We start from the raw sequence: 26,295 nt of genomic DNA, 5'->3' as shown, positions 1-26,295 counted from the left end.
TTTACTTATGTTCTTTAGAAAATAATTATATAAATGACATATTAAAATATATTATTATTATTATTATTATTATTATTATTATTATTATTATTATTATTATTACTACTACTACTACTACTACTACTACTACTACTACTACTAATAATAATAATAATAATAATAATATTTCATTTTCTTCGTTTCAGAGGATTCTTGTTTGGATGTAAGCCTTGCAATGTCTATTTTAGATAAATAATACTTCTATATTCTGGGACTATAAAACATTTATATGTGTGCTTAATTGTATTATTTTGTGAATTAAAATGAAAAAAAAAACTGAGATGGTAGAAAAACAATTAAAACCAATAGATAGATAGATCGACAGACAGACTGACTGATGGTTAGATAACAAAACCCCAAATGCAACATTATTTATTTTATTGCTTGGTTTTATCTTATCTGTTGTTTTGACGTTTCTTTAATGATTTGCATTTGGAGAATCTTCTAATTCAGTATAACTATTGTACTGTGAAATAATATTAAAAACACGCAAAATAATGTTTTGTTTTGTTTTTTTTTTATAAAGAATTTATATATTTCAGAGACTACTGAGATAAAACTGTCTTATTGCCTAAAACAGCAACAAAAAGTCTTCGACAGGCAGATGGTAATTACATGCAATACTTAAACGCCGCCCACCAATCCGGCGCCCTGTAAAGAACCAAACCAACACTTATGAACAAGTAAGTAGCTCTTCAGCAACACTCCCTCACAACCTCCGAGAGTGGACGGCAGGAAACTCTAAACTACAACAGAAAAAAAAACAGCAACTAAAGCGGAAACCTTCTGCTTGTATTTTCAGAATAAAACATCAAAGATCATCATGGTTTTGACACTGTTTGCTGCATGAAGCAAAAGCAAAAACAAAAAAAACAACAACTTTTTGTTCAAAACACGTGCAGTTTTTAAAATTATTTTAAAACAGGCAATTGAATTTTCGGGGATAAGGTGATGTCACCACATGACCAGCCTATAACAAGTGTGTCATTATTTGGCCATAACATCTCACAAGTTGGCAGCATTATTGCAATATTTTACAGATAAAGATCACTATGGTGCTGAAAAAATTCTTAAAAAAAACAAAAGCTTGTAAAGACATAAAAGACTGATGCTCATATATCAGTTTTCAGCTTTAATGTGCAAACTTGAAGGAGATGAACATTTCAATCTGTCTTCATGGAACAAGTGAACACAACCAGGCAATTGATTCTTTGCCCAGAGATGAGATGCTGCTGCCAAATGTCACTATTTGGCAACAATGTTGCAACAGTCTGCAACAGCACTGCACTATTCAGTAACAGTGTTGCAGTATTCTGCAACAACGTCACAATAATTGGCTACAGCGTCACAATATAAATAAATAAGTAATCGACAATATGTTTGCCAACAGTATGTCACTATTTGGCAACAACGTTGCACTACTTGGCAAGTGTCATAATAAATGGCGTCGCAATGTAAATAAATGATCAACAATACATTTGGCAACAGCATGTCACTATTTGGCAGTGGCGTCTCAGTAATCTGGGACAAGACCAAAATAATTGACAATAACGCCAGTAAAAAAATGGGGGATACTTTTGCCCTATATACGGTTCAACAAAAGCATCAAATTATTAACAATATTTTTGGCAACAGCGTGTTACTATTTAACAACAACGTTTCACCACTTGGCAACAACTTCGCACTATTTGGGTGTCAGATCTCTATTATGTGCGACTTGGCCTATCTCACGTCAGGGGGCGCTGTGGAGCAGTTTGGCCACGCCCACTTAATTCCATTAAAATTATTGGATTTCAGACGATTTTTGGTAAAGTTTGATGAATTTTGGAATGTGTTTAGCCCCTCCCGCCCCCCCCAAAAAAATTTGCCTTTTTGTTTTGTTGTAATTTTTAAAATTATTCTGAAAGGTCATACCGGAAGCTCTCGCTGTCGTTCCCTTCTGCTTCACTTTGACAGTACCGATAGGGGCAGCAGGCAGGTTCGACTCGCCCTCCCGGAACTCTGCAGCCGCAGCGGGTCTGATTATTTTAACATCGGGGTTCGGTCCAACATGGCGGCGCACGGATGGAAATACTGATGACAGTCCGAAAGATCGCCTCGATTTGTACGATGGTAAGGAGGGCAAAGCGGGTGGTTAGGCCGGTACCGTTCGCTGCCCGGTCTGCTGAACCCTGACTGGTCTCATGCTTACGGTTAGCTGTCCCGCTGCTGCTAGCCTGCTTGTTAGCCTCACAGAACAACATGATAAAAACACACAGCGTACCCAGAAAGTTTCTTGGACCGGGGCAGCTTTCCGGGCCCGAACACGCTGCTGTTTGGAGAGTTAACGGGATCGTGTTGTGCTCACACCGGCTGTGTGTGTGTGACAGTTAGTAAGCAGCTTCATCTTGGTTGTGGTTAGTTGGACTGACTAAATGGTCGGGCAACGGCTAGCTTAGCCTGCTAGCCATTTGGAGTTCTATTTTGGGCTGAAGTTGCTGTATATATATATGTATATATCTATATATAAATGAAACTTACAGTTCCTGCCTACACGACTGTACTTTCCCGCAAATAGCAGAAATATAACAGAAACCAGCGAAGAACTGCGCTGTAGAGGATGTAAACACCTCAAGGCAGCTTATGCTGCTTTGAGCTTAAAAGAGGGTGAAATTTAAACTAAATGACACAGGATAGAACCTGAATGACTCAGTAAAAACCCTAATAGTTCAAATAAAAACAGGGAGCTTTATTCGGTGAAATGAAAAGGAAACAGTTGTTAACAAGTTTTCTAAGACCATGTGGAGGTTCTGCAGTCAGGATGGCAGGCAACGCATTCCTCAAAGACACGCACATTCTCCACGGAATCATGTTTATTAAATCAAAAGCTCCGGTTAAAATAACCTGAAACGGGTGCAGTGGAAAAACACGAAACTTTTCGTTGTAGCATTTCTGTGCTTTAATACGTACCTGTTGCTGCACACTGACAGTGAGCTGGCTGAAATTTTTTTTTTCCTTTTTTTTTGCCAAACCTACAAAACGAACATATTTAGTAGTAGTTTCTGTTGTTTGTACACTCGTGGTGTGATATTTCTGGATATGCTAACCCTGATTTCATGATCTCATGGAATAACACAAAAAAAATGTATAACTTGATGAATTATTTCTATCTAAATCTAAAAGCCAACAATTATACCTACTGATATTAAAACAGTGCAACATGATTTATGGTATAGCAATGTTACCTACCCATTGTTTTGCTTTGGACACAGAAGCTGTGTTAAGTCCTTATTAGGCATTAGTTGAGTAATAAAGCAATAACACTCTGTTGTTAGCAGGTTAAATAGTTAATTAGCAGCTTTCTTGTGATGGATTTTGACTGAGCTATCACTTTTGAGTCTATATGTCCTATTCATGTGCTTTCAAATCGCCCCTCAGGGACAAATAAATGAAACTGAATTAGTCAGGCTACCTGCTCAAGCCTACAGATGCTTGTTTTATCACAAACAGCGTCATTTGTCTTTCTTTTAAGCTGCAGGAAAAAAAAGTATTATCTGCTAAACTTCTGCTGTTTGCAAAACTACAAGTGCCAAGCTAAAGTGTGGGAGCTGTGTTAAGCTGCTGACTGCAGGCTGGCTATTTAAACAATCGAGGCGATCTAATTAACTTCCCAATATGAGCTTTTGTGTGTTTGTGTTCCTCTGTCAAGAACAGAACCGTGAGAACAGGTTTAATATCGAGCTCAAAGAAGAGTTTGGTTTAGCAGGTGAGTTTTGTAATATTTTAATGCTTAAGTTTATGTCTATTGGCTGGTGAAACAGGAAGTGGAGCTGGGTTAACTTTTTTTTTTTTCTTCACACGTTTAGGGAATGCAAAATGCCGCCGCTGTAGATTGAAGGTGTTCACCAGATGATGTTCTTGAGTAAAAATCCCTCAGTTTGTTTGTTCTTTCATTGTTCTTTCAACATCAACATGTATCCCTAATGCTGCTAAAATGAAAGAGCACATTGATTATTGCTAGTTTTGAAGAATTATTCTTTTTTTTTTTTTTTTTGATTGTACATAAAGTTAAGAAAGAATATAGAATATAAAAAAAACCTTTAAATTTAGTCATGGTTTTGAAGCTTTCTTTAAAGCTGGATTTTTCTTCGCTTTAAGTGAGAAAAAAAACTTATTTTTTTTCAGCCACCTGTCCAGCAGTGTGCAGGAACAGGTTGGGGTAGGGAACAGTTATTTATAAGTCCAAGGCAGCTTGAAATTTCCATCCAGCGGTCAAGTGTTAAACTCTTTCTCACGCCTAAGATGTTCTGACACTCAGCTGAACAACTAGAGATAGCATATTAATAGAGTAAAGATGTTTACTTCTTAGTTTTAAGTCGAGGCTGCCACGCTTTCATTTAATTTCCGTTTAATGCATTCGTCTTATGAATAATTCTTCTATTCACTTTCATTTCTAACACTCGGTTCCAAGCTGTCACTTTAAACCAGCAATGACAGTGTTAATAATTAATGTCTTTGTGTGTTTTCAGCTCCCTTTTTTTTTTCATCCTTCTTTTTTTCTCCTCTGCCTCTCAAACATCAGAGAGTTAGTTTGCTGTGTCTTGTTGTTTACAACCTCTCGGCTGTTCTGAGGCGGTGTTTGTTGGATAAATAACCTCAGCCCAGACAGCAAGCCGTTGTTAGCCTCTTGTTGACTTTACATGGACTGCAATGTGGCGCTGAGCTCCACCGCTGCAGTTTATCCAATGCCCCCCCACCCCCGAGGGGAGAAGCTGCATCATCATCACTACTGCTGTCATCATTGTCCTTTGTTTCTGTGTCTCTGCTCCCACCAAAATATGCCCGAAAGAGCGTTTTGTAAAGCTTTTAGGTTTCTGTTTTTGTTCTATATTGTAAGACATGTCTGAACGATTGTGCATTAAGGCCAAGCTGTATTAATTAGCTACATTAACATTCACAGGTTGAACTAAAAACGCCTTTTCTCTCCCTCTGCTTCAGACTGTCACCTCTAGTTTTTCTTCACTCCTGAAAGTAGCGCAGCGCACAGTGGCCAGCTTCCAGCAGCTTACATCTCTCTCTATTTTTTAAACAAATAATATAAATTTTAACGCTTCATACTGTTTAAATTTATTCTAAATAAAAGTCTAGGAAACTGATTATGGTTGGAATAAGTGGACAGACGTAAGTAAGCTATCTATATGTTTAGCTATATTTCATATGTGAAACATGCAACCATGTCATGGTAGCATTTCATTTTGAAGTTGTGGCGGCTTTTATTTAACTGTAGCAGTGCGTCACGATCACTTACATGTAGAGGAAACCCTGGAAATGATCATGAAGTTTTATTTATTTACTTGCTTTCTCTGTAAAGTCACATTTTGGGTTGTTCTTGTAGCAACAAATTGATTTCCTCACTTTTAAGATGCTAACGTGAGGGTTGTTCTGATACTTCTGAAAGCGTTTTGGGGAATTATGACACTCAGCGGTCCATCTCATCACCAACACATTAACAAAAATAACTTGACCGTGAGGAAGGGATTTTCACAACCGGATTCCACCAAATACAGAATTTTTAAAAGTGGGCTGAAGGGGAAAAAAAAGGCTACTAATCCTGCTTTGTGTGTATTTTTGGGTTGATGACATCACGAGAGGCTCACAGGTCAGGCTACTGGCGTTAGTAAAGATGGCCGATGAGGGACATCTGACAAGTTTGCAAACGGGTTCAACTTTCTATTTAATTTCCGCACATATATATTCACCAATTGAAAACGAGTAAATGCTGTATCTTACTCATATCACCTTATGGTAACGCAGTTTTCCAGTTAAGTGGACCTGCAACATTCTGGTTGGTAGGTTGTGGTTTTTTATTTCCTCCTGGGGTTAACTGATGGGGTTTCACTTGGATGACTGACTCTCTTGCGGTCAGGAAAGTATCAGATGATCTCACAGTGCTGAAGAAAACATCTATATTGGGACTGGAAAGTGCTAGCCAGATAGGTTTCGTTGTGGGTGGGCATTTATCGTATCATCTATTGTGATAAATTTGTTACCGTGATAAGAATTTTGATTTATGGTTGTCATGATGAATTCCAATTAGTAATGCTTCAAATTGCCCAAAACTCTCCGTATTGTCAGGATTGATCATTTTGCTATCTTTTATCAATGAGAGCATCAATAAATCTGAAAATATTAGTAAATGCAGTTTCTGTGAGCAGTTAAGCGATATAAATCACACCAAATGTTTTTCAAGGGCAGTTTTTGATTTCTTTGTCAGGCAGACACAAAGTATCGTGATAAAACTTTAATACCATTTCGCCACTCCTAGTTTTTATAAATATTTTGACTGTAAATGATTGTTGAAGACCTTTTTATGATTTTAGCACTACGGTTGCACAATATATCGGCATTGACATTGGTATCGACTGATTTTAGTCATTTTTCAACGTATCGGAGTAAGTAAACCTAAGCCGATATTAACAACCGATGTTTAAAGTCATGTTGCTGTTGCTTATGTTTCTGGTCATGTGTTTGTTTAACTGAAGAAGTTAAACAGTGGTTCAGTGGTCGTATTTCCCACGTTGATAAAAGAGGACTGAAATGTATATAATATCCATTGTAACAGCAGTTTTAGTATCGGTTATCAACATAGACCCAAATTATTGGGCCATAGTTTCAAAAAAGGGAATCGAATTTAAAAACGGACCATGACGTGTTGTTTTGTAGTTTGAAAACCATCTAAATTGAGTTTTATTAGCTGTTTTTAAAAAGTGCTGATTCCTGCAGGGCAGAAAGAAAACGGGAAGAAATAAAAGTCTAGGAAACTGTAAGGAATGGAAAATCTAGTCCTGTCTGTGGTTACTCATTTTTTTTTCTTGCTGTGATAGGAAACGTTTAAGTAAAACATTAATTCTGCCACTTTCTCCTCCCGACTTCTTCAGGGCGCCAATGCCTCTGCCTTGGAAAAGGAGATTGGACCGGAACAGTTTCCTGTTAATGAACACTACTTTGGATTGGTGAATGTAAGTATTTCTGGTCAACGTAATGATGTGCCTCCTCTGAGATATATATATGTATTGATTTTTTTTTTCATAATTCTGACTTTAAATTAAAGCTAACCTAGACGGCTATACTTGATTTGTGTTAAATGGATGCTAATAAAACATACGCACTCTAAAGAATCTCATCCGCCTCCCTGTTCTTTTTCCTCTCATCTAGTTTGGCAACACCTGCTACTGCAACTCGGTGCTGCAGGCTCTGTATTTTTGCCGACCGTTCAGGGAGAAGGTGCTGGCGTACAAGGTGAGTGTCGAATGCAGAACTCGCACACCCGTGGCCACATGGATTTGATTCAGACGCTGACCTCAAAGCTGTCAGCGGGCAGCCAAAAATCACTGATGTCAGGAGGCTTTATGACGAGTTTCTGGAAACGGGGCGCAAAAATAGGGGTCAAAATAACAACAGCAGATACAGAAACTATGCAGCTGATGAGCAGAAAGATGTACTTGGATGAGACGCATTTGTTCCTATTTCAGCTATTTGAGGTAAAGTGCTTGAGGAATGAAGCACTTTCCCAGTCAAAATAACACAGTTCTTGTGTTAGAGTTTTTTAAAAGTGGCATTATTTTGTCAAATTGACATTTTTCAGCTCTACTTCATGCTGTAATGTTATTCCCTCATCAAAAATACACCTGGAGTGTTGCCTTGATTCTTTCATGCATGTTTCAGAAAACCTTTTATCTCCATGGCAACCTTTCAGCTGTGCAAAAGGACCTGGATGGATCTAGATCCTCCCCAGCTCCTTCAGACTAGCCAGCAACAATTAACAAACACCTGGTGGAACCTAGCATCTGCTGAGCTCATTATACCTATAGACATAATATAAGAGTAGACCCCGCATTGGCTGCTTCGACGTAGGAAATACGGCGGCCATCTTGGAGCGGTCGTCCCTCCTACTTTGCTCAACCAAAACAGCAGAAGATGCCTCAGCACTGAGGGATATTGTTGTTCGGATCTATGGATTATTGATGTGAGGGCTCCACAAACAACATTTCACAAGTAAGATGGACATATTATTATGTATATATTGTGATTAGAATATAACTTTACTGTATTTATGTCCACCGGCGAGATACCAGCTAATATTAGCTACAGTGCTTGGTGTAATACGGGGTTCAGCCCCGCTATGAAGGCTAACTGAGATTCTGTAAATATAAAAAAATTTATTATTCTCTAACATTGACTTAGATTATCTGACACAAGAGCCTATATTAGAAATGAAACAATGTAACACATATTATAAAACCTATGTGTTATAACATTCACCAGCAAAGTTTACACAGGTGGTAAAGACTATTATTTATGTGTAATTCTTTCACTCTGTCAAAAGTAAGATACATCCCAAATCTTCCGTTTTTGTTTTGAAAGTTTCATAAAGACACGATGTGAGGAAGAAGTGGGAGATATCTTTAAAGAGAGACAGATTCACTGCAGCACGGATGAATCTCAAATCTGATTTTGGACTCAATCTCAGCTGCTGAATCTCTGAAGCTAGAACTCGTCGGCTGAAAAACATACATACATACATACATACATATACATACATACATACATACATACATACATACATACATACATACATACATACATACATACATACATACATACATACATACATACATACATACATACATACATACATACATACATACATACATACATACATACATACAATATATAATATTCAGTATTAATCATTATTTATTTTTGTTTGTATAGTTATATAAATGTATTGATATTACTAAATAATTTATTAAATAAATTATGAACGGCTGTGGGCTTTGTAATATGCTCATCATACATCAATATCAGAATATTCCATTCCTATTCTATTATAGCCACTAAGCATATTTAAATATGCTGAACTATGTATTAAAAACATACTTAAATAATACAATTGTTTATAAATGTAGTTTTGATAGATGTTTGAATATGGTTTCCAGTAACAAAAACGCGTGTTATGATTGATTAAATGCGCTGATATGTCATTGTGCCTGCTAAACACATAACGCTGAGTGGAGTGGAGTAGCGCTCCAAGATGGCTGCCCTAAATCTCGTGAGCGACAATAGGAGAGAGCGGTCCATGAGGCGTCTATGCTTATATTATGTCTATGGTTATACCAGCTACTTAAAAATGTTCTTAAAGGGTTAATAGAGGAGCGATGTTGTGTTGACTTCCTGAAGGCGGGGTTTCAGAAAGAGCAGGAGCTTCTTAAAGAGACAGAGGCCCAATCTCAAGGCATTAAATTACAAACCCAAATTCCTTGAATTTGAGTTCATCTGAAGGTAACAGTTACTTTATCACGCTAAAAAATGGAACATACACAATACTGTTCCTTTAAATTATAAATTAATGTGAAATGCCTTCCAGATGCAATTTATTTCTCTGACGCGAGTATGAAAATGTTTGACAAGAAATGAAACGATTGGGTTCAAAACTGACCAAGACTTTCTAAGGTTCAACTTACCCCAAAACCAGATGATTGCAAATCTATAACCCACGTTAAAGCACATATCAGCTTGTTGTTAAAGACATAATTGGAGGTTATGGAAGCCTTTGTGACTTGTGCCGTTGATCTCAGGTGCAGCCTCGGAGGAAGGAGTCCCTCCTCACCTGCCTGGCCGACCTCTTCAACAGCATCGCCACCCAGAAGAAAAAAGTCGGAGTCATCCCTCCCAAGAAATTCATCTCTCGGCTAAGGAAGGAAAACGGTAGGCGTCGACAGGGGGTGGGAAGGGATGCTTGTGTTAAGATGCAGCATAATCTCGTAGAATATTCGTGGAACCGCTTTGGAAGAATGTGCAGCTGCCGCTGATGTCAGAGCGTGAGGCATCCTGTAATCTCACTGGGAAGCATTTAGCACCAAGTCTTCAGAACAAAGACATTGAGTCATTGAAACAAACTTCCTTTCATGGTGGTGCAGCACAGCTGAGAGTACTGATGCAAGCAACGGCCTTGGAAAAGTGGAAGAAGATGGGGACGACGGATATCAGCTGAGAACTTAATCACACAGCTGAGGAAGTCATATTGTCGGTGAAATCACGGAGCAGGAAGCAAATCAAAAGAATGGCACACAGATGTAACTTGCCTCTGAAACTTTACTTTGGTTTAAAGGTTTCTTTTTCCCTACAAAAGTAGTCATACATCTTAAACTTGTCCAACGCTTTGTCCACATTACAAACACAGACTTTAATGGAGATAATTTATGTGAAGTGGAAGAAGAAAAAAATACATGGGGATTTTCTGTTGACAAGACCGCCACAAAGTAGTGCATAATTGTAAGGTGGAAAACAACGGGACTTACACGGGTTTTGAAAAATGTTTACAAATAAAAATCAGAGGAGTTTAGCATGTATTTGTATTATGGTCCAGTAGAACCAGATTTCACAGGAATTACATCTGCATGTTGTTTTGGTTTGTGTCGACCAACGCTGTATACCTAGAGACTGAAGTAGTTCAAAGCTCGGTGGGAAGAGTAGTGAAGCACCCCAAACTACCAAATTATCATTTCTAACACAAGAATATCTTTTATCTAAACCAATATGTCTGAAATAGTGGGGCGTAAGAAGCAGGAGGGACTTAATTCTTGTTTTTAGTCTTGCTTGACTGATAATCAAGCCTCCGGTCACTAGGGGGCAGTAGTGTTCAAATGACTCAACAAGCCAGCAGCAGCAGCAGTCTACACAGACAGACGGGCCGCTCCGTGGTTTGTGACAGTGAAAAGAATAATGGCGGCTGAGGTTAGTAAAGCAAATATGACTTTGTTTTGTGACCAAGCTAGTAGTTATAGTATTAGAAGAATAAAGACTGGGTACTTTCGGAAGAAAGTCATAAAAATACGAGGAAAAAAATCACTTTAATGAAAAAAGGGTTTCAATAGAGTTATCGACACCTCATAAAGTCCGTGATTCGTTCTTTGAAATGGACACTCGTTTAACAATCGATTCAGTCCTGCGGCTGATAATAATTTGATGCTGATATGTTAAAAGCTTATTTCCTTCTAAAATTGATACCAACTATAATTTCACAAGAACATTTTTTGGCTCTGCTGGCCTTTATTTGAAAGTGGAATAACAGGGAAGTAGCTTGTGAGAGAGGAGCAAAGGTCAACAGGATGAGACTCGAACCTGTCATGGCCGCGTGGAGGACTGAGGCCCACGTACATGAACCGCTGCCGCGTCCAGCATTCCTCATTTTAACGTAGTTTGGCGTACAGTTATCATAAAATTACAATTTAAAACCTTAGTCTGGCTCTTATACTATATATCATCGTTTCATATCTTCTGACAAGCTGAAATATTAGCAATATTGTTGTAAATGTTGCACCAAAAGTGTTAAAAAGCTATATACCTTTTGAAAAAGAACAAACCAAAGAAGCTGATAAGTAACCCATGCTTACAGTTTTAAAAGGTTTTACATCCTAGTGACTCAGTTGCACTTTTTCTCTTGAGAACCACGCAGACTGAGCAGTCTTGATTTAAATGTTACTTATTGAGTTAGAAAACTGAACTTGAAAATTGTTTCCAGACTTACAATATTTAAGTTGTACAACTTAAGTTGCATGACAGAGAGCATTAGAGAAACTCTGATGTAAACCATTCCACCACAGAACGGCTCCGGCTGTTTAAGATCAGTGTCTCACTGAAAGGTGAACATGAATTTCCCTGTAGTTAGCTCCATCTGTTCCCATGTCAACTTTAACCAGGCTTTCTGTCGACCGGCCCGATCGCTCACATAAATCTGTGGTCGTAACACGATCGAGTATTTATCTTTCTCCTTGACGTGTCCGCATCTCTCCTCCCCAGAGTTGTTTGACAACTACATGCAGCAGGACGCCCACGAATTCCTCAACTACCTCCTCAACACTATCGCAGACCTCCTCCAGGAGGAGAAGAGCCAGGAGCGACAGCAGAACGGAAAGCTGGTGCAGAACGGGAGCGGAGGCGGCGGATGTGGTGACGGAGGGGGCGGCGGGGGCGAAGGCGACGGCGGGAAGGAGACACAGCAGACGTGGGTCCACGAGATCTTCCAGGGAACGCTGACCAACGAGACGCGCTGCCTCAACTGCGAAGCTGTGAGCTGGGTTTTCACGTCGTTTCACGTCCCTGCAGGAAGTTGCGATTAACGCAAGTTCACTCCTCGTTTGTAGGCCTGTCGTAATAAATTATGCTGGACGATAAATCGTCCCAGAGCTTATTGCGATAAACGATAATATTGTTGTTTTGAGACCATTTTAGGTCATATAATGGAAATGGCACAATAATGCAAGAGCACATTCTCTTTAATGCTGGTACTGGAAGACATTTTAAATAACTAAAATAAACAAAACATCAGAAACAATAAATAAAATGAATTACAATTTTGTCTGTAAACAAAATTGATTAAAAAAAAGAAAAAAGAAAAGGTCTAGTTGAAACCAGCGCACCAGATTGGAGAAAAGAGATAAATCATGCAAATATAGATTATTGAACCTTAAGTGAAATCTATTTGATCTCTATAATAGATTTATTGCGACATGTTTATTCATTTGCAGATTTGGCGTGGACTTGCAATTTTCACCATTAATTGCAACTTTTCCTCAAATCTGTTCTTTCTCTCCTGAGCAATCACTGCAACTCGACTGAATTATGAACAATCCCTTTCACCTGCGTCCAACTTAACGTCGTGTTCAAGTTAAAAGTATATGTGATGCTAAATGATACCATTTGCTTGCAGGGTACAATGTAGAAATGTGATTTTTTTAAAACAATCTTTAAATGCACCATGAGCGTTCACATGCTGGTCTCTGTCATGTCCAGCAATTAGCCAGAGCCAAAAGGCAAAAAGCTCTACAGATTTCTTCCAACTTGAGTTGAGTCCCTGTGCTGCATGCAGATAATGTTAGCCAAACGTTGACTAGTTAATCCATACCAGTATATCATATTAAGCTTGGTAACAATAATACCAATGTTGCTTATTTTACATTGCTTTCTAGTTAGTTGGTACCAGGAATTAACCCAGTTCTCTTTAATTTCAGTAAAAAAATAGTTCTGCTCACTGGTGCTATCCACTTATTTAAGAGAAATCTTTATTGTCACAATAGGGGGAAGGTTATGTGCAGCAACTTCAATGTTTTTGTAAAATCATGTTATGGCAAAAAGCAAGCAAAACATTTTCAACTTTTTTTTAAATAAACGTGCCACAAAATCAACAATTTCAGGCCGCAGCAATTACAAAAAAAAAACCTTGCAATGACCTGGAGGGACTGATTAGCGCCGCCGTGGTTGGTCAGCAGTTCACCTGTTGTTGGTTGCTGCAGGTGAGCAGTAAGGACGAGGACTTCCTGGATCTGTCGGTGGACGTGGAGCAGAACACTTCGATCACACACTGTCTCAGGTTGTCCTGCTTTCTCTCTTTTCTTTTTTCATTTCATCAAACCCAATAACAAAAAAGTTAGCTCTTAGTGAAGTCTTATGGATGAGTTCTCCTTTTTTGTGCTCAACAGGGGCTTCAGCAACACAGAGACGTTATGCAGCGAGTATAAATATTACTGTGAGCAATGTCGCAGCAAACAGGAAGCCCAGAAACGGTAGGTGACGTCACCTTTTCTATTCATGTCTCTTTCACATTCGTACAGCAGAAAACATGCAAATAAATCCAGTGGCGTTCTTTTCTGATTTGGTGAAATACACCGAATTTTTGTAGAGGAGCTAAACCCACGATGATCGTCTTGTATCATCCCTGTAGCTTTAATGTAATAACAAGCGTAACGTCTTTTGTGAGATACAAACGCTGAAAATAAAAAACGTCATGTGATCCCTTTGAGCTCCCACTTAGCTTTTGCAGAGTGTTTGTCTTACTAACGGTAAACAAACTCTGTTAGGTTTTGTTCCATTAGAGATCAACCCTGAAACCACATCTGACGTCACCATGGCAGCCTGTCAGGGCCTTCCTGTTACATTCTGAGAATCGGTTTTGCGGGCGTATCTCTGGCCAGACGGCTGTTGGACGTCGCTTAACCCCCCCAGACTTCCCTTTGCATTAACAGCGCTGCCGCGTTTTTAGCTTTCTGCGGTTGGAAACTGTTAAGCGCGTCTTCTCAAGTGCTGCTGCTGCATGTATTTTTGTACTGGAGAGCCAGCTAAGTGCACCAAGTAACTTCCATTAAGGACGTAAAGGGCTATCAGCAGAGGCTGAACCTCGCATTAACGTGAAGGAGAAAGAACAGCAGAGCTGCGGCTGAATGAGGAGGAAGGAAAAACTGTGAAAACATGCTGCAATATTCTGCTTATTCTGGAACTGTCTTGGTTTTTCTAAATGATTTTCTGAACATTTTGGCCTTGAACTGACTACCCCCAGCTTTTCTAAGTGTTTGTTTTTTTTTGCAAGCTTTGTTTATTTTGAATCAAAACTTTCTGATCATCATCTATGAACATGTGCAAAAGTATTCATGTTTGTCAAATTACAAACTTGAGGCCATTTTATAGGGAGTTTTGGTGACAATCTGACAAGGAGTGTCAGATAAAGAGTAACATGGTTTTTCCTGTTCTTTGTAAAATCAGAATGCTTATGTCCAGTATTCCTTTTTGGGTTTAATTATGGACTTTTATTGAGCATTTTACCAAATGAATATGCTTTGATTTGAACCATTCCATGTGTCTTATTTCCAATGAAATGCGATTCTAAAACTGTTATGCAGTTTTAGATTCTAATTTAGATTAGATTAGATTTAGATTCAGTTTTATGATTCTAATTGTTATGCAGCTGCCCTTCACTGCAAATCCTTTTTTCAATGAATTGACTCACAAATATTTGCTGCGTTGTTCTGTCAGGATGAGGGTAAAAAAGCTGCCCATGATCCTCGCCCTCCACCTCAAGCGCTTTAAGTACATGGACCAGCTGCACCGCTACACCAAGCTGTCCTATCGCGTCGTCTTCCCGCTGGAGCTCCGCCTCTTCAACACGTCGGGCGACGCCACCAACCCCGACCGCATGTACGACCTGGTCGCTGTTGTCGTCCACTGCGGCAGGTAGGTTCTAAATTAGATCAGACTTTTATTTTTCCTTCTGTAGTTGTAGATTGATAGAGTTTGATAATTGCAAAAATGCAAAGCTGTTTATAAAAAGCAAACAGAGGATTAGAAGGTGGGGTATTATGTAAAATCACCTTTTGTTTTAGCTTTATATCATGTTAAAATGTTGTTTTCTCATCAAAAACGTACCTGGAGTTTTGCTTTGACTCGTCCATTCATGAGGATATTAACTGTGTCATTATGAAAACGAATTATCTCCAATTGTTGGAAAGTTAAGTAAAAGTTGCCCATCTAAAAGCAGCATTTTAAAGACTCAGAAATCAGTTTAGAATAATTTGTTTGACTTCATGAAGTAACGTGGTTTTTAACAGGGCACTTAATGGTCCAAACTGCAAACATAAGAGAAATCCATTGTTTGTGTTTCTACAAATAAAGTTTTCACAGGAAACGAATGTCTTCATAAACATGTGGTTAATATAAAATGGTCCAGTTGGGATTGAACTGGTCTAAGTACTTTGTGTGTTGAACTGGATGATCAAATGCTGTAGAAATTGTTTTATTTTTCTAAATGGTGAAAGTCAATCACATGCTAACTTCAATGTCATTTTTACAGATCAAAATTACCGTGAAAATGTGTTTTATGGGTTTCCATAAGTAAATTCCTAGTCTTGGATATTATAAATAATTTATAGAGTCGAAGCAAATTGAGTTTAGATTTGAGTGAATCTGAAAACTGTGAATGGGAGGATTCAAGTCTGAAGCCTACTTCAGCATTGACGGTCGTTTCTTAAAAATATTTTTAGACTTTAAATAAATGAACTTTTCTGGTCTATTCCTACGTTACAGCTTGTTGTCGGTCAATGCTACCTGATAGTTTTTATAAGAAATATTGTAATTTTAATACAACAATGTGACAAGTAAAATTTGGGGGTAAAAGTTGCCAAGTTGCTGTCATCCATATTCAAATGTTCATTTGAATTTAATGCTTTGTTCTTCAGCCGCTTTTTGAAATTATGTAAGAAAAATATATTAGTGCCTCGTGATTTAATGTAAACCCAAAGGTTAGCCTGCTGCAGTTTGTAGCAACTTGCTAACCACAATTAGCACGATTTTTACGCCAGTCTTCGCTTTTTCTTCAGCTGATTTTAGAGAGTTTTAACTTGATTTGCTCTTCCGTCTGAAAAACAGAAGCACACATTTAATCTGTTTGACATAAGTCTTCTGTCCTGTGTGTCTGCGCTGCAGCGGCCCCAATCGCGGACACTACATCACCATCGTCAAGAGCCACGGCTTCTGGCTGCTGTTTGACGACGACATCGTAGAGGTAGGAGCGGACGTTTCTAATTCAGTCGTAAAACGTTGAAATGTGTTGGACTATTTAGTAATTCAGTGGTCTGGGTAACACATTTAGAGCATTAATAATTGTGTGTTTTGTTTGTTTTTCTGTCAAGTCAAAGATTTAGAGTTTGCTTGTTTGAGACACGTCAGACTTTCTTATGCAACCATAACTGAGATGATTTTGTAAAATGTTGGCTGATTTTTACAAGAGTCACCATTTAAAACAGGAGAAAACTGAAGTAGTATAAAAAGGTTAAAAATAACTAAGAGCAAAAACTGATGCTGAAGGAAACCAATCAAAACTGAAGCCGGGGCATTCTCTGTTATATATAACATTGATATATTGTTTCATTAATGGTGAGATAAAACCATTAATAACTCAAGTGTTTTGTGTTGCATTGTAAGCATTGACTGAAATAATAAATGTTAACGTTTCATTTTGAGTAATGGTTAGGAATAAAAGGGTAGGTGGATTTTCTACAAACAGTAAAAACTAGGAGGAAAAAAGGAAGCAGATTTTCTTTAGTTCTTGGATTTATTTTCCAGTTTTCTTGCCTTCAGTCTCTTTTTCTTTGTCGACATCCGGTTCTGTGCTTTTTCCAGTGGAAACATCAGTCATTTGCAGCGGAGGAGCTTTGCTGGTCAGGTCGACCTGGATCTTCCTCTTTTGAAAATTGAACTTCTATCCGTGTTGAAGACAGATTTGATGGGGGTTTAAACTTTTTTTTTTAGGGTGAATCCATTTGAAGAAGTGAGAGCAAATGTTTTGTTTTTATACCATCTGTGCTAGAACAGAACCAGGACGGACCTTCAGGCATAATGAAGTTTGTTTTGATCGATACTCAAAAATTTGTCTCAGGACTTTTCCCAGATTTCTGCAGCCACATGTCCGACAGTCCGGTCCAGCCCGGTGGACGGTCCGGCCCGGTGTTTATGAATGTGTTGTGAGGTTTTACTAACTTGTGACCTTTTCATAAACTCAGTTTGGGTCACAGCAGGCTGTTCAGACGTGGCGTTGAGACGCAGTAGAAGCAGAGAAAGTTGAATTAGTTTTCCTCTGGTGTTTTTTAAGTAACGAGAGCAGGAATTAAAAAAAAAAAGTGAATCAGATAGTAACAAAACTATAAATTTAGACCAAAGAGGAACCGAGTAACAAGTTTAAAGTGCAGCACTTTGCACAAGAGTGAGTTTAAGACTAACTTTGTTTCCTGTTCTGATGTAAATGAGTTACAGTGAATGCTAAAAAACCTACTTTGAGGCACAGCTTCGGTTCAGTGCTCAGTTTAGTTTGGCTGAATTAACCAGAGGAAGCGTTTCGCTGTATCATTCACCCGTTTTTATTTAAAGTGTGGGACACATCGCCGTTCTGGTTGAGCGTAGAGAGAAGATCGCACTCTTTGAGGGCCTGGCGTTGGAAAACGATAGCAGGGTTTTTCAGCCACTCAGACATCTGGTCTGGATGATTCTGCTGAACTTGCAGAACATAAATACTAACTTATCATTTAATGCTTTGGGGAGATTTGCTTGGCTTCCTTTTTTGCCTCTCTTTATTTAATTTTGGCAAGAACTAGGGAGTCTAAATTGAGCCTGAAAGCCTGAACTGACACCATTTGGGGCGTTTCCGCCTGGAACTGAAACTTCTTCTGTGCTCCAAGATTTGAAGCTGCATTTATTTCACAATCAGCCCAGAAGCTTTTAGTGTAAAACATTAACAGACCAACAAAATGGATGTCATAGGGTTTGCAAAGATTTTAGGTTGAGAAGAAATCTTCTAATGTTTAGGACAAATATGCAGTAAGGTTTCTTAAATTTTAAATACATTACTCACAGGTCTCCAATTTAATCTCATATATTCAGGTAGTTTTACCGTCAGAAGTTTGAGTCGCACACAAACATTTCATTTCAGTTACCGCTAACTAGCTGCTGGTGTGCTAGTAGCATAGCTAGCTAGATTTTTGTGTGTGTCTATCATGAGCAAGTACGAATTTATTGCCAGTTGACGTTTATCATAGGGGTTGCCAAACCCCTATGATCATAGGGGTTGCCAAACCCCTATGATGCTACCTGCATTCTGTACTAATAATGCTTAGAGGAACATGTGCAGTGTGAGAATCATAAAGCTCCACCAAGAACCACAAACACACCATCAGTTTTGCTCCGCCATCGTGGCTAATAAAGCTTCCCAGGAAACGGTTAGCACTGCTACGTAGCACTGATCTGAAAGGAGCGTTCGTTGTGACACAAACTCAGAAATTTGAGGGTTAGTGGGTTTTGAACCTGGTGGTTTTAAACCAGTCCTTACCCATTGAATAGGTGGGTAATGTATTCCACCTGCATGTTGTCACGGAGGACAAATACAGCTGAGAAAAGGACAAGAATAGAGAGCAGCAGATGCAACTATGTTGACAAATACGGAAAACAAACCTTCCCACAGTCAGACGATCAGGAAGTGTTCCCAAAAATACACACAAAAAAAACTCGTGAAAGCGCACGCAGGGTTAGTGTGCCGCCTGTTACCAAGCAACCCAAGTGGAGGCTCTACTAACGCTTAGGCTTATTTTATTGTCATTGCACAAAGACACGTAAGTGAAACTGGCAGTGAAATGTCATCGCTTGGCCACCGGATCACACACAAAAACACAAGTGTGTCTTTAATTACACAATAATGTATTGCTACATATATATAACTTATCATTTTCAATCAGTCTTAGTGATGGCATTGTTGAGCAATCTGATGGTTAGTGGCCATTTTTGAGTTGGAGGGTGTGGACAGCAGCAGCTTATTGGATTTAAAGTGACAGAGATCCTAAATCAGCTCCTTCTGACAGGAGCTCAAAGTATGATCTCTTATCTAAGAATAATGTGTTTAAAAGAAAAAATAAAGTGAACATGTTTGGTTTTGCTCATAGACCTAACTTCTTGAATTTCATTCAACTTTAAATGGTTTGCAGAAACCCTGGAGTTTGGACAGTGTTTTTATTTATTTTTGTTATAAAGCTCTCAACACGCTTCAGGGAAAGTTGAATAAATATTGACCCAGCAATTCTAAAGATATTTGTTACAGGGGTCTGGAGAACAACCTGAGAGTCTAGACTGTCTCAGTTCAGTCCCTGCATTCTTCCCTTTCAGAAAATCGATGCGCAGGCGATTGAGGAGTTCTACGGCCTGACGTCCGACATCTCCAAGAACTCCGAGTCCGGATACATCCTGTTCTACCAGTCCAGAGACTGACGCGGCCAGCGGTGAATTCCCCCAGCAGACTGTCTGGACTTGGCAGACGAGCCGCCGGCTGCCTCCCGTTCGCTCACACGAGTATCCGGGCTTTATTCCCCCTGCGGCAGGGAGAGGCTTTGACCCCGGGGCGCCGCTTGGGGAAACGGGTTCGAGGCGCGTGCCGGTTGCATGCCAGCCTCCGGGATTCCAAATCCTCCGAGACCACACTGCAACAAGCACCTTAACATACCAAGAAACCCCCCACTGTCTTAACACTCGCTTTGCACTGTGGCACCAGGAACGGAGACCACGAGGCCGAACCGATCGTGTGTGTTTATTAGCAGCTACAGAGGAAGCAGCAGCTTCGTTCTGAGTATTAATACCTTGCTACGTTAGCTTCCCTCCCCAGCAGCGGTGGAACTGCCAGGTCATGTGTTCACCGGCCAGGAAGTGAAGCGACCATGATCTGACGGCACCGTTAGACGTCCAGCCAATCACCTGAGACCTCTTTGACATCATGTAGGGTTGGAGGCCGAGTTCTGCATGAAAAAGCGGCGTTTCTACGATCTGTGGCTCATAAGCAGTATCTTAGCGCAAGGGAGCCATTGGAGGGGTGGGAACACATCGCAAACTGATGAGCACAGCTCCGTATTTATGATAAAAGAGCAAAAGTTATTTTATTTTAAATATTCAAAGAACAAGTGACGTAAACTGACCAAAAATTCAATTTGCAGTATGTATAACTTCACCTTTTCAGTGTTTTTATCGGTTTAATATTGTCTTTCTTTACAATGTATTTTTATTTTATTTTAAGAAGCTGCAGGTTTGTTTGGTTTTTAAGCATCAGGACGAGCAACGAGTCTTACAGTAGCAACGTTTGAAATGTGTCCTGTTGTAGTTGAATGAGGCTTGAAGGTTGGTTATGAAGTGGTGTTGTGCCATTAGGAGCCACGTTTGATGACATGATGGAGAAAAGAAGAGGGAAGACTGAAGGAAGAGCAAGTCTGAAAGAAATGCATTTTTAAAAAACCTAAAGTATCCACTTTAATTTCTCAGCAGACTCAGTTCTGACACACTACAAGGATCTTATCAGTGTCTGCCTCGTTCCGTTAGCGATCCAATTGAGCGCTGCTTAATTGAGAAGAATCTTTCGCGACAGGTTTTTCTCTTTGCGATCAGGAACGATTCCCCATTCCCACTCGGGCTGCTATAAAGCAGCAGATTTAAAGACGGCGATGTCTTTTCATTTAGTGGCGACGCGTTTAGAACCGTTCGACTCCTAACATGTTTAAAAAACAAAAACATTTTATCATCTTATGTGGCTTACACTTCTCCCTAAGAGGTGAAAATGCTATAGGGAACTTCCCCTCCCCCACATGTTGCTTTGTGCTGCCAGCTGTGCATGAGCTGAGTGATGGCTAACTTTTTTCCCCTTTATCTAAAATAAAAGATGCTGATCTGTCCAGGGACTGTTTTGCACCTAATTTAAAAGTATCTTTTTATAATCAACGTATAACCTGAGAACTGTTTATGTAACTCATAAACTAACATTAACTCATGTAACATAATTATGAACCTTTGAAAATTTCAATTAGCTAACACGGTTCTGGCTCTGTCGTTTCGCTCTAAAAGGGATTGGCAACAAAATAAGAAAAATGGAACAAAGTGAATTTTACAGAAAAATAATTATGTAGTTTTGAATTGTATAACAAATGAAATACAAATTGTCGATCCCTGAACTAAAACACAAACACTATTTAGCTTGTTTTTTGTTCATGAAATTCACAAAAGATCATAGCCTTAGGTTAAATGGCTAGCTTAAGCTATTAAAGCTTAATGTACCTTAAATAGCTGTAACTAACTTAAGCTATTTAGGCTTAAGTTAGTTAGCTTAAATAGCTAACTAAATTGGTAGCTTGAGCTACCATGGAAAATTTGACAGCTTGCAACAAGTTAGCATGTCTGTTGGTATAATGGACATCGTTAGCATGCTAGCTAAGGAAGCAGCTACTACTGACTTCAAATGTTACTGGGAAAACATAAGAAAGACCATTAGAGTGCTAAAGAAAACTATTTCTTTAGCACTCAGAGAAAATCTTTTGGTGTAAGATTTAGCTGTAGATTTTCCACTAGTACGTTTATCTGTTGCATTCAGTTCTTCTTCTTCCAACTGTATTTGCAGAAGACTAGCTGCACACCTCTGCCCCCGTAGGTCAGCTCAAGAAATTACATACCGTTCAAATTTCAGTGCAATCTCAGTTTTTCATTCGTCAATTATGTTTTTAATTATTTTTAATTTGTCGGTTACAATGCCAAACCCATTAACTGACAAATTCAACCCTCTTCTTTTACATACGATAATTAGAATCCAAGTGTTTTATAAGTTGTTTGTATGTGGCGAAATAGTGAGAGGGACAATAAAAAGAAAACAGCTGCAGTTCTGAAGTTGGATTTCTCTAGATTTAGATGTAAATTACCCTTTACACTTTTTTTCAGTTTTCTCTTCTGTTGCCCAGGCGACATTGCAGACATAATGGAGTTTGGATGTGCCTACTTCAGCTATTTAATCATGAGGTTTTAAAATCACTCTTCAAGCACTTGTTTTAAAGGGTAGAAACCTCAAAGACAACACTACTTCCTCTCCATGCCTCTGCTGCTCTTTAACGCACTGAAGAAGGTTCTGGAAAACATTGCTTTGTTATAAGTTTGTGGATTTCAGGCAGTACAGTTGGTCTTAAATTGAAGAATTCAGGCAGAAGCTGTGGACTTTTCCCACACACCCAGTGAGAGTGAGGTTGTTTTCATGCTTTCTGAAAGCTTCACCAATAAGCACAAAGACGTGACTGGGAAATAAAAAAATAATAATTGCAGATTGAGTTGATTGTGGATCTTTTGTGGGTTGTCAAATCTAATTTCAAACAAGACTTTTTTTTTGTTTTATTTAAGCATTATTGTAATTATTATGAATGTTAACTTTTACTTTGAATGTTTTTTTTTTTTATCCTTTTCTTTGTCCTGTCTACCAATTTTGTGTAGGCAGCTCTAGAGAGAGGAGCAGCAGTTACTTTTGAAAGTTTGTAACGAGATGTTGATGTGTACATAAATACAGATATTAATATTATAATTGGGTTTTAAATAAATGCTTGCTTAAAATAATTAACAGGCCTGAGAAGTAGAGGTGGGGACTCGAGTCACATGACTTGGACTCGAGTCGTTAAAATCTCGAGACTTGACTTGAAAAAATGTTCAAAGACTCGGACATGACTTTGACTTTCATGCTATTGACTTGGGACTTGACTCGACTTGAAGCTGTTTACTTGAAAAGACTTGACATTTTTTACTCAAAGTCTTAAAATTTAAAACACATTCTTTATAAAGTGGCGTCATTAATTAATTTCACTCATTCCGTATCAATATGCGCAGACTGTCCCTCTGTTTCTCCTCTCTCCTTATGTATGTATGTGTGCGTAGCTGCAGCTCAACCAAGCAAATTAACAGGTTTTGGACATTTAAAAAAACGCGGCGACGCTGCAGAGCTCAGGGAACGAAAGACGAAATAACCGCTCGAATATGCTTCCGCGAGTAATTTCTTTTGGCTACGTAGGTTATGAACTTTCGAATAAAAAACGAACTGCAACTTGTAAAACATGCAAGAAGAGAATATCGGATGGAGATGCCACGACGTCCAACTTTGTCCGGCATTTGAAGCTTCACAAAGATGGTAGGTGGCACTTTTCTTTTGCTGTAAGACAGTTGACTTTAGCTAACTTCGTGTTAGCATGTGTACTCCGGGTTAAATTGGTGATGATTTACCATAAATCCGGTCCTTCAAATGCCTCCACAAATAATGTGCACCGTGTTATTGGCTCAGGAAGCCGGTGGATAGTGAGCGGGGCTCCGGAACAGAAAGCAGATTCTGGACCTGAACTCAGGGAACAGAGTCTCTCTGTCCCATCATGATGATGAGCCGGTCTAGTATCATCTAAGGATGGTTGGTGTATTTGAAGACATCTACGTTGGGAAATTATATTGTTTACTGCAGTCAGAGCATTAAGTCAACTGTTTTTGACTTAACACTAAGTGGGATAGTTAACTGAGTAAGACATAAAAAAATGAGCTCATTAATTAGTGTTTAGTGATTCTGACCAGCTTGATTCACATGTTTTTATTAATATTGAGATGTGAAATTGGCTGTAGATTTAACACACTTGGCCTGACAGATATTTATTTTACCATCACATCCAAATTCAAAACCACTTTATTTGCAATGATTTTGATTTTTTTCATGTGGTTTATTTGTTAAAACAGACCAAATACAGTGACTGTCCCAAATAAATTTTGTGTTTAGAATATCTGGCCCATATTTACGGAGGACTGAAACTAACATACTTAGAAATAAAAGCAGAAAAATAAATGCACCAGACCTTCCTGAGTTTACTTGTGATAACTTCATATATACTTATTTCACTTTTTGAAAACTTTTTTTTTTAATTGAATATCAAGTTTAACAGAACTGCGCAATAAAGAGATCCAGTTTAAAAATGTTTTTTATACTTTGTGTTTAGCTGCACATGTTCTATCATTTGAGATAAATACAGATTTTAAAAAGAACAAATGGTCTATTTGAATTTTATGTAGAATTGCAAATTATATTTAAAAAATAAGATAAAAACGACTCGAAATTACTTTAAATTAAAGGTTCCTGACTTGAGACTTGACTCGGACTTGAGGACAGAGACTTGAGACTTGCAACACAGTGACTTGGTCACATCTCTGGTATTTGTTATAAGTTGCATTGTGATCACTGTTGTGTGTAGAGCAGTGGTTCTTAACATGGGTTTGATGGAACCCCAGGGGTTCGATGAGTCGGTCTCAGCGGTTCGGCGGAGGTAAAGACACACTTGTGTAAAGTCGTGATGACGCCCCGCTTTGCCATCACTTACAGCAGAAGATCACATTACATTGCTTAGCCAATCAGAGGATCACGTTACATTGCTTAGCCAATCAGAGCTGCAGAGGAGCACTGATTGAAGGAGCTCCACTCTCAGCATGGATTTGAACTTGTGTCTTTAATTACTTCAGCAAAGCTCAGTTTTGACCAAATTCTGTAGCTTTCGGTGAACTTCTAAATCTGCTCCTTAGTCGCATCTTTTCGGGGTTGCTACTGCCTCTAGTGGCGTGGGGGTGGTAACACAACTAATATAATTACATTACTAAATCAGAATACCGCAAAGTCTTTATTATTTATTATTTTTCATTCTCTTAAGTATGTAGAGCTAATTAAATGATCTAAACAAGATCTTAAAGTGGTTCCACTTTCTCTCGATGGCCAACCTGTTGAAACTGTGGCAAATTTTAAATACCTTGTGTCGTTCCTGGACAGTCAGCTCAACTGTGCTGAGAACAGTGACTATATTTTGAAGAACTGTTCTCAGAGACTCTACCTTTTAAGAAGACTTAGTGATTTTGGGGTGACCCAACTAGACTCTAGTTGGGTCACCCCTATGTCTTGAATTTGGTGGGAAATATTTATCACTACAGAAGGGTTCAGTAAATGCGCATATGAAACTGGTGGGTTCGGTACATCAAAAAAGCTTAAGAACCACTGGTGTAGAGTGTTATGGGGTTCCCCTGTCTGACTGCTGACGTCCACTCACATGTGATGGACCTGTCATGTGGGCGAGGGATCAGGGGAGCGGGATCTGACAGAACACCGGAAGAGCGAAGAGTTGAGTGTGTGTTGGCAGTGAACGATTTGTTAGAGGCGCAGCTGCAGCCTGCGGAATAGCAGTGTTAGTCGTGTTAACAAAAGAGTGCGTTCAGTCCAACTGTATCATCGTGATTAGTTTATTTCGCATCACACCGACTCTCAGCATGGACATTCTCCAGCAATCAGCGTCACCTGTCTACTTAAGCCTGACGCGCCCCGTGATGTCATCACAGGTGGCCATTTGTAGTTTTAACCGTACATACCATTAACACCACATCTTCCCTCTCTAGAATCAATGGGTGGACTACCATTGATTCAACAGACCTTAGAGGATTATTCTGCCTCTGTAGCTGGAAGGTCTGTCTCTACCTAAGACTAGAAAACATTGTAAATAGAAATACACATTTAATCATTCCTAAACTTTAGCGTAACATGTACACAAATCATTTCATTCCCTTTGACTATAAATTCAGTCTATCAGGTTTCACGATCCGTCTCCCAAACCTGGTTCTAGGAGTAGGTGAAAGTTCAGGAAGATTCTGCTGTGTAGGTTCTTCGGAACTCTGTTGAGCTTGTTCTGGAGCCAGGTCCCCTTCCGGTACTTCTGGCTCTGTCGAAGGCTCCATGGCAACCAAATGACGACGATTTCGCCTAATTGATCCATGCGGTCCTTCCACAATATAAGAGCGTGGAGTCGAATGACTGGTAACCACTGCTCCACTTGTGCCTTGGTCTTTAATCCACACACCTTGTCCTGGAGTGAGTTTGCTAAGAACTCTTGCTCTGTGGCGTAAATCATATCTCTCTGCATCTTGTGTCCTCCTCTTTTTCTCTTTTTGAGCAACCATCCTACTATTCGGAAGAACTGGTGTCAATAAGGATGGAAGTGTTGGCACCGTCGTGCGAAGTCTTCTTCCCATAAGGAGCTCTGCTGGGCTGTATCCATT

General features: G+C 39.1%; 1 protein-coding gene across 1 annotated transcript; it reads left to right on the top strand.

Moving 5' to 3' along the window:
* Positions 1–1,985: 1,985 nt before the first annotated feature.
* Positions 1,986–22,508, top strand: usp12b (ubiquitin specific peptidase 12b). Its single transcript, XM_008435147.3, has 10 exons — positions 1,986–2,151; positions 6,957–7,037; positions 7,234–7,317; positions 9,657–9,786; positions 11,881–12,149; positions 13,374–13,450; positions 13,560–13,643; positions 14,887–15,084; positions 16,333–16,411; positions 19,555–22,508. The coding sequence occupies exons 1-10, from the start codon at positions 2,104–2,106 to the stop codon at positions 19,654–19,656; spliced, it is 1,152 nt and encodes a 383-aa protein (XP_008433369.1). The 5' UTR covers positions 1,986–2,103; the 3' UTR covers positions 19,657–22,508.
* The last annotated feature ends 3,787 nt before the right edge of the window (positions 22,509–26,295 follow it).

This window comes from Poecilia reticulata, chromosome 18 (genome assembly GCF_904066995.2).
Source record: "Poecilia reticulata chromosome 18, P_reticulata-male-v2, whole genome shotgun sequence".
In the NCBI taxonomy this organism is placed as follows: Eukaryota; Metazoa; Chordata; class Actinopteri; order Cyprinodontiformes; family Poeciliidae; genus Poecilia; species Poecilia reticulata.
Note: the sequence above shows the minus strand (reverse complement) of the source record. Positions and strands in the feature narration are given on the sequence as shown.